The sequence below is a fragment of the Bos indicus genome, chromosome 20 (assembly GCF_029378745.1).
Source record: "Bos indicus isolate NIAB-ARS_2022 breed Sahiwal x Tharparkar chromosome 20, NIAB-ARS_B.indTharparkar_mat_pri_1.0, whole genome shotgun sequence".
Classification (NCBI taxonomy): Eukaryota; Metazoa; Chordata; class Mammalia; order Artiodactyla; family Bovidae; genus Bos; species Bos indicus.
Genome location: NC_091779.1, coordinates 62354430 through 62363975, shown reverse-complemented (window position 1 = coordinate 62363975; position 9546 = coordinate 62354430). Strand labels below are relative to the sequence as shown.

At 49.6% G+C, this 9546-nt stretch overlaps 1 protein-coding gene across 1 annotated transcript in view; it reads right to left on the bottom strand.

Annotated features, from left to right (window-relative positions):
- Window positions 1-3649: 3649 nt before the first annotated feature.
- DAP (death associated protein) overlaps window positions 3650-9546 on the bottom strand; it is a 66833-nt gene continuing 60936 nt past the window's right edge. Inside the window, exons 3-4 of the mRNA XM_019982916.2 lie at window positions 6546-6588; window positions 3650-5521 (exon numbers count right to left, since the gene is read on the bottom strand). Of these exons, the coding sequence (XP_019838475.2) occupies window positions 5408-5521; window positions 6546-6588 (157 nt within the window). The 3' untranslated portion in view covers window positions 3650-5407. The remainder of the gene's footprint in view (window positions 5522-6545; window positions 6589-9546) is intronic.

Sequence of the window (9546 nt, the reverse complement as noted above, 5' to 3'; positions counted from 1 at the left end):
GGGGTCATAAAGAGTTGGACACGACTGAGCGACTAACGCACACAGAGCACTGAGGAGGTGCCTTACAATGAAGTTCTCATTAGGAACCTATTTTCTACACAGCATCAGTAGTGCATACATGTCAATGCCAGCCTCCCAATTACTCCCACCCCAACTCCTTTCCCCTCCTTGGTGGCCATATATTTGTCTGTCTATATATTTCTGTTTTGCAAATAAGATCATCTATACCCTTTTTCTTCCCTGGTGGCTCAGACAGTAAAGCGTCTGCCTACAATGCGGGAGACCCAGGTTCGATCCCTGGGTTGTGAAGATCCCCTAGAAAAGGAAATGGTAACCCACTCCAGTACTCTTGCCTGGAAAATCCCATGGATGGAGGAGCCTGGGAGGCTACCGTCCACAGGGTTGCAAAGAGTAGGACATGACTGAGTGACTTTACTTTCATACCATTTTTCTAGATTCCACATACATGCATTAATGTGCACTATTTGTTTTTCTGACTTACCTCGCTGTGTGTGACAGTCTCTAGGTCCATCCTCAGTTGATTTCAGAACATTTCCATCACCTCAAAAAGAAGCCCTGTTTCCTTAAGCTCTCACCCCCTGTATCCTGCCTGCCCCCCCACCCCCAGCCCTGCGCAGCCACTGTCTCTAGATATCTCCTGATTCTGGACATTTCATGCAAATGGAATCCTATGATACATGGTCTTTTGTGACCGGCTTCTTTTACTGAGCATAATATTCTCAAGGTTCACTCATATTGTCCCATTGATCAGTATTGCATTTGTTTGCATGGCCAAATAATGGAACGATATTTACAATGGAGTAATATTCCATTTGTGTGTATGTGTGTATATAACATTTTATGTATTCAGTTTTCAGTTGATGGACCTATTTGGGTTGTTTTTACCTTTTGGCTGTTATATATAATGCTACCCTAAACATCTGTGTACAAATTCTTGTGCAGACATGTGTTTTCATTTATTTGGGGTATATACAGAAATAATAGACATGCTGGGTCACACAGTAACTCTGTTTAATTGAGGAACTGCCAGCCTGTTTTCCTAAGTGGCCGCACCGTTTTTCATTCTCTGTATGAGTCACTGCGCACGGGTCTGATTTCCCCACGTCTTCAAGGCTTATTATTTGGACTTTTGATCCCTGCCATCTCCGTGGGTGTGAACGGGTATCTCACTGTCTTGATTTGCATTTCTCTGGTGACTGATGATCTCGAGCATTTCTTGGGTGCCTATTGGCCATTTGTGTATCTTCCCTGGACCAGTGTTGGCTAACAGTGGCTTTTGACCCTGGGCACTAAGCTTCAGTCTCAGTCTTCCCATCTGTGAAAAATGGGCTGACTACCACCTGTAGAGCACTCTTACAGAAGATACGATATGTGCTATTGGGACACAGTGACTCTGACCTGAGGATGCATGCAGCAGAGAGCTGCAATCTCAGGAGCTACTAGAACTGGGGGTGGACGGCCCCCCCACGGCCTGGGTCACTCATCCCTTGGCATTTCTGCCTTGCTCTCTTCCCTGTCCCCCCCCACACAGGCTTTGGCTGCTCTGTGTACAGCAACACTATAACAAAATCTGTGGTGGGCAAAACTTTCTCACAGTAAAGCTCAGGAACCAATTGACCGAATGAACAGCTATTCCAACAGTGTGAGCTGGGAGCAGGGTTTCTGGCTTTTCATCATGTGGTTGAGGTCCTGAATTGAATAGTGTCCCCCCGAGAAGATAGATAGTTCAGGTCCTGATTCCCAGGGTCCATGAACACGACCTTATTTGGAATTAGGCTTCTTGCAGATCTGATTTGTTGAGGTGAGGTCATCTAGGTGGGCTTCCCTAGTGGCTCAGATGGTAAGGAATCTGCCTGCAATGCAGGAGACCTGGGTCCAACCCCTGGATCAGGAAGATCCCCTGGAGGAGAAGGGCATGGCAACCCACCCCAGTATTCTTGCCTGGAGAACTCCATGGACAGAGGAGCCTGGTGGGCTACAGTGCATGGAGTGGCAGAGTAGGACACAACTGAATGACTAATGCTCCCACTTTTCACACTGGATGGGGATGGCTCTAGTCCAGTGACAGCAGAAGCAGAGCCTGGGTCTCTGTTGCAACAAGTCAGTGATCACTAGGCATTGCCAGCAGCCGCCAGAAGTGGCCGAGGCCGAGGAGGATCGTCACCTGCCGCTTCTGGGGAGGCGGCCCTGCCCACACCTTGACTGCAAACCTCTAGGCTCCAGGACCAGGAGCTCACGCATTTCCACTGTTTCCAGTCTGGGGTACTTTGTCATGGTGGCAACTAACAAATGCAGGTGACAATGATGTTTGTGACAATGTGGAATGCCCTGGGGGGCAATTCTGCCCCGTTTGTTGTGTGCTTGGTATTTCTATTTGTGTGTGTTAGTCACTCAGCCATGTCCGACTCTTTGTGACCCCATGAACTGTAGCCAGCCAGGCTCCTCTGTCCATGGGAGTCTCCAGGCAATAATACTGGAGTGGGTGGCCATGCCCTCCTCCAGGGGATCCTCCTGACTCAGGGATCGAACCTTGGTCTCCTGCAGCTCCTGAATTGCAGGCAGATTCTTTACCATCTGAGCCACCAGGGAAGCCCAAGAATACTGGAGGGGGTTGCCTAACCCTCCTCCAAGGGATCTACCCAACCCAGGGATCGAACCTGGATCTCCTGCATTGCAGGCAGATTCTTTACCCTCTGAGTCACCAGGGAAGCCCTTCACAGTCATATAGTAACTAGATATAATGAGTGTAATAAATGGTGGAAGACCTGTGGCTCTTGTCATTCTCAGGTCTGCTTAGATATAGATCATTCTGAAAGATAATACAGACTTTGGAAGAAGGTAGGCTGCATTCTCTAAGTGGAGGGTCTGGGCCCTAATGAGTCATAGAAAGTGTTTGGTAACCTCCTCCCAACAAATGTCTACACAAACATTTCTCAGAAGGTGACATGGCCTGGTAAGTCAATGTTATGTACCTAGAACAACTCTCTACCCAGTGACACTAAATGCGCAAGACCCTCATTCTGTCCTCAACTTAGAAAGGGGGGTGGAAGCGTGAATGCAAACAGCAGCCTCCAGAGGTGACACCAGGGGCTGGGGGAGGCCAGGGCTGGGGACACAGACTCTGGTCATACGTGCCCTCCCCTGGCTCAGGGCTGCCAAGCTGCCCTGTCCTTCTAGGGTGAAAACAGGTCAGGGTCCCTCCCAGCTCACATCTGTAGTCTGACTCTGGATCTCAAAGCTAATAATTAGGATTATTTTCTCATCCTGCTCATAAGGGTTCCAGGGGATCTTTGGATAAATTAGGTGAATGTCTTATTTGTCAAACGCTGCTCACAGTCACCCCTGGGCTTACTACTAATCATTCTTCCCAAGTCTGTTCCCAAAGGACCTTCTGAGCACAGGGCCAGCTGCTCGGCCCAAGGAGTGCATTTTAACCCACCATATTAAAGCTTTTCCACTTTATGACATTTCAAAGGAGGCGATTAGACTCGAGGTGCCAGGTGTCCAATAGTTTGGCTTTGTGTCTGGGAAACAATTTGTGAACATACTCCTTATTTTTGCATGTTCGTATTTCTTTTGAAACCATCTGGCAACCCTAGCGAGATGAGAAAGAACAATCTCTGAGATATAAGAGAAAACAAACCACGCAGGAGCTTTATTAGAATGATTATTCTTGAAGTTAACCATTGATAAATTCATTCAGGGGAACAATTTGCTTTCAATGATCAGAAGCCCACAGATACACACCAGATGTAGCTAAAAGGACAAGAAAAACGCACAGCACGGCGCTCCTGGCTGCAGCACTGCAAGGTGCCAAGGATGCGCCTTCATCTCTGCAGCACGTGTGCAGCGGTCCACAGACTGGCCCAGCGCTGCCTGCTCTCAGGATCCTTCAGAGATGCCGGCTCCGGGAGGTTGCCAGGAGGAGGCTACACACCCAGGTGGCATCTCCAAAAGCCAGCCTCTGTTTATAGGAACATCTCAGTGATGAAGAAATATGAGATGTGACTATGCACTGCCTTGAGGGTGAGACCCCGGCTCCAGAAGTCAACGAGAGGGGAAACCAAGCCGCCTTTAGGCTGTGAAGCAGGGCTGGCTTTTCCCCTAGAGAGGGGCGAAAGCTAGGTCTGCGTCACCTTTACCAGTCGTGGACCTGGAGTTGGAAAGAGTGTCAGAAAGGCTGTGGGGGGCCTGCTGCCCCCATTGCGGACCTGCTGCAAATACCGCACTGGCAAGTGGGCCAGTCAGGCCACACCAGCTCCCAGAGCATCTGCTCCGGGAGATTCGAACAACTGCTTTTCGGAAAAGCAGGGCGCCCGGTTGCTGTGAGGCAGTAAGCAGTGTAGGGCAGCTCTGGGCAGGAAACCCAGGCAGAAAGCGGAGGGTAATCTGAGGTGCCCAAGTGAACGGTGCCCTGGGGCAGAGGTTGTTCTGACACTGACTGACTGACAAACAGGCTTTTCCAGCTCCAGTGGTGGGTGATGCTTCTACTTTTCCCTCGGGGAGGAAAGGCAGGTTTTCATCCCTTCCATCTTTCCCTGTGGTCAATGCTTTTGCTCTAGCGTTCCAGGATTAGCCATGTGTCTATTCCTCCACCTGGTCAGGGATCACTCCAAGAACTCCAAAGCGGTTCTCGAGGTGATCACTGAAAAAATGAAGGTTCGCCTTGATTTCCTGGCGAGCCTGTGTGGATGGTGGGGCCGTGCAGGACTTGGGACCCACACTGAGAAATCTCATTCTGGAAGTATTGTGTTTGGGCAGTATTTTTCAGCCAGGTGACTCTTGGAATAAAAGAGCCTCTTCAAAGTGGTAGGCTCTTCTCTGGCTTTTCTGGGAGAGCTCGGATCCCTCCTCACACAAGGGAGGGAAATTCAGCGATGCTGTTGTCTGCTGCATATCCTCCCTACTCAGGTTTTCTGAAATTAACGCCTTCATCTCTTTCTCTTCCCTCTAGGTGTTAAGATTTGATTGTCCTATTACTAAAAAGCATGCAATGATTGAGCTTTCCCCTGACTTTAATCTAATCCTCCCAGATTTGTGCCTGCTAATTTTTAAGACCACTGGCAGGGCAACTGATGAACCAGAACTGAAGCTAAACTGGGAACAATGTCACGTCACTCAGGTCTTGGTAAGTTCTGCTCAGGGCACAGAGAGAGGCGTGATGGTCCTTGAAAGACATCAGCCAGGACTCCCTGGAAGTGAGGTTTGGGGGTCTGATTCTAGTTTTAGAGCTGGAAATTGAAGGCTAAAGAATGGGTGCTTTGCTTTGTCTTAGATTTCCCGATGGGGCAGTGTTTTGAGGAAGATGCCAGTTCTCTTCGCCAGAGGAAATACAAAGTGTCAGGGAACCAAGGTGTGGCTGGTGAGGGCGCTGGGTCCTCGCTGGTCACTTGCGAGGTTGCTGGATGTGCTGGGTCCTCGGGGAGGGATGCCTGTCTATGGAGGCATGGGGCTTCTGGTGGGCCACCTGGGCGGCCGCTGGAGGGAAGTCCTTGTCACCCTGTGGGAAGACACGGAAAGCACTGGCTCAAAGCACTGTCTCATCAACCGTGGACAGCTGGTTGAGTTCATGCACGCCTGTCTGCTCAGTCACTCAGTCATGTCTGACTCTCTGTGATTCCATGGACTGTAGCCTACCAGGCTCTTCTGTCCATGGGATTTCCCAGGCAAGAATACTGGAGTGGGGGAGCCATTTCCTTCCTCCAGGGGATCTTCCTGACCCAGGGATCAAACATGTGTCTCCTGCATTGCAGGTGGATTCTTTACTGTCTGAGCCACCAGGGAAGCCTGAATAAGTTCATGAGCAAGAACCAAACCCAGCATTCTCTGGCTTCCCTGTGCGAGTGGGTGGGTGGTGGAGTGGACAACCTGTTGGAAGGTGGAAACCCATCTCCTAGGACTGTGGGGAGGTCCTGAGGCTTTTTGGGGAGTTTAAAGGGGCACAAAGACCCATGTACCTTCCAGAAGGTGAGAAAGCTCACCATCTCTGCCCCCACACCAGGGGTCAGGTACCACATGACTCACTCAGAACTAAGCTTGGGTGTTGGGTGGCTTTCTTCTGCTAGAGCAGTTCTTGTGGTCGTTTTGAATCCCATGGACAGAGGAGCCTGGTGGGCTATAGTCCATGGGGTCACAAAAGAGTTGAACCCGACTCAGCGACTAACACTTCACAGGTATTGCCATGTAATTCTTATTTCAAATTTCTTCAACCATTAAAAAATGTAAAAACATTGTCAGCTCACAGATCCCCCAGAAACCCTTTGGCCTGTGGACAGGCTGCTGACACTGGTCAAGTCTAAAGAGAAAGAAGACAGAAGAGGGTGGAGGAGAGGCAGGCAGGTGCTCTGGGCTCTTCCCGGCCACCACCCAGTCTGTCCCTGACCACAGAAGCACGTTCCGTGGACAGGCGGGCAATTAAGAGCCACCCCACCCCTGGCTCCCGGGTGGATGAGCGGGGTGGAGTAAGGACAGGAGGAATCAGGAGATTGTGCGCTGAAACCCTGAAATGATGAAAGGGCTCTTACCCGGGCGATGACTCCGGAGATAAACACGGTCGGCTTGGGTGGACTGGAAGACAAGAAGGAAGAGACATGGGCCACCACGACTCTCAGAGAGGAACACGCAGGTGATGCGAATGGGGAGACTGACTTCATGACCACATGGCACATAAGGAGCCCCCGGAGGGAGGCGGGAGCACGCCTCTGGCCGTTATTTCATCACATGGACCCGATGGCCGCCATGCTCCAGACACCCGGGGGTCCCCTTCCTCCTGAGGCTGAGCTCAGGCGGAGAGGGAGAACGCTGTAGCAGACAGAGGACGTGTTGCTGAAAAGCATTCTCTCTGTTTTTGGTCAATCCTTCAGCTATGGGCAAGCCCAGTGGTTTTGGTCTCAGCAGACTGTGGACCTGGGTGATCCCTGGAGCAGGGAAGGGGCAGGGTCACAAGAGAACAGGAGACTCCAGGCAAGGAGCCTCTGGTCCTCTGGGCTGTGAGGCGCTCCCCTTGCCAGAGTCCTTGGCTTCCAGAAGCTTCTAATGGGTGAGATTCTCAGAGCCGATTGATGCAAAGCTCTTGGCCTTTCTGGGATGCCAAGTATTAAAAACGTAAGGTCCATGCTTCCACTGCCGGTGGCACGGGTTTGATCCCTCGTTAGGGAACTGAGGGGCTTCCCTGGTGGCTCAGACGGTCAAGAATCTGCCCACAATGCAGGAGGCTTGGGATCGATCCCTGAGTCAGGAAGATCCCCAGAGGAGGGCATGGCAACCCCTTCCAGTACTGTTGCCTGAGAAACCCCATGGACAGAGGAGCCTGGCAGGCTACAGTCCATGGGGGTCACAAAAGAGTCAGACAAGACTTAGAGACTAACACTTTCACTTCACTGTCTTAGGGAACTAAGATCCTGCATGTCCCATGGTGTAGCCAAAGAATAAAAAAAGAAAAGAAAAAGTAAGGTCCTTGTGAAGCTCTTGCTATTTCTTAATCTCTTTCATCATACTGACTGACCCACCCTGTCACCAATACTGAGGGAACAGGATTTAGGATGAAAGCACTACATGTTCATTGTTCAAAAGCAACAAGCCAAGCACGTTAATATCACTTGTAGTTCTGCTACCTGGAGAGAACTACTGTTGACGTGCGGGACGTCCTTCTAGCCTTCCTTTTTGTGGACAGAGAGATGCACTTGTTTCCTTATTAAATTGTCTTCTTACCAAAAGAGTCACCTTGTTTTGTAGTCTGCATTCTGCACTTAGTATCTGGTGAGCATACTTCTATGATATTATAAACTCTTCTATGGGTTCAATCCCTGGATTGGAAAGATCCCCTGGAGGAAGGCATGGCAACCCACTCCAGTATTCTCGCCTGGAGAATCTCACGGACAGAGCCTGGCAGGCTACTGTCCATGGGGTTGCAAGAGTCGGACATGACTGAGGTTACTTAGCACTCACACATATGCCTTTATAAAAATAACCGCACGTGTCATAGTTTAGAAGCATCACAACACAGTTCCAGGTAGTACACAGGTGTGCACGCTTCTGAAATGTCTCAATGAGAGATAAGGGGACCCAGAAGCCATTAGGTGAATCCAAGGCTGGCCAGTCAGGGTGGACAGTGGGGTGAGGGCAGTTCTGGGAAGCGGGTGGCTTGGCTTAAGGCTGGTCCTGTGGGCAGACAGAGTGGAATCATCACGCTTGAGCTGCCCAGCCCACCTCCCACCAGCTGTGCTGCTCTACCTTGGAAGGAAATCACTCGTTTTAGCTTTCTTTTGCTGCAGGCAAAAGTCCCAGCATTCAGAAAGTTCGCTGTTTACACTGGAAGTTCAGTTCAGTCACTCAATCGTGTCCGACTCTTTGCGACCCCATGGACTGCAGCACGCCAAGCCTCCCTGTCCATCACCACCTCCCAGAGTTTACTCAAACTCATGTCCATCAAGTTGGTGATGCCATCCAGCCATCTCATCCTCTGTCGTCCCCTTCTCCTCCCACCTTCAGTCTTTCCCAGCATCAGCGTCTTTTCAAATGAGTCAGATCTTCACATCAGGTGGCCAAAGTATTGGAGCTTCAGCTTCAGCATCAGTCCTTCCAATGAATATTCAGGACTGATTTCCTTTAGGATGGACTGGTTGGATTTCCTTGCTGACCAAGGGACTCTCAAGAGTCTTCTCCAACACCACAGTTCAAAAGCATCAATTCTTCAGCACTCAGCTTTCTTTATAGTCCAACTCTCACATCGATACATGACTACTGTATAGCTTTGAATAGACAGACCTTTGTTGGCAAAGTAATGTCTCTGCTTTTTAATATGCTGTCTAGATTGGTCATAGCTTTTCTTCCAAGGAGGAAGTGTCTTTTAATACCAAAGAGTTTAGCAAAAACACTTGAAATTCCCCCAAGTAAGTTCTGTTACTCCATGAGACTAAGGACTTCAAGTCTTACTAAGCAGCACAGAAATGTTCCCCACATGACGCTGGTTTTGTTTTATTTAGCTTTTGTTGTGTGGTTAACTGGGTTGGTTATTTTTTTTACAAATATGGCTTGGCTACAGGATCAACAGCAAGCCAGGGATGAGTAAGTTTGGTCCAAGTGTAAGTCTCTGATGTCATTATGTTTGGATTTGTCTGGAATCCAAGAACACCATGCCTCGACTGCTCCAAATCACCCACCAGCTCCACCTCCAGGGATTTCACAGCCAAGGGTTTCCCATTGGAAGCTTGAGAACCATGCTCCGGATTCTAATATTTTAGAGGAAGCACCGAATGGCTTTCCATAGTGTTTCCACATCTTAGATTCACACCAGCAATGCAAACGGGCTCAATTTCTCCACACACTCACCACTTTAAAAAAATTATACATTTATTTATTTAATTTATTCATTTGGTGAGGGCGGGTCTTGGCTGCAGCACTTGGGACCCTCCATCTTCTCTGTGGCATGCAGGAGCTTTCAGTTGCAGCACTTGGGATCTAGTTCCCTGTTGTTGGTCAGTCGCTAAGTCGTGTCTGATGCTTTGCAATCCCCTGACTGCAGCA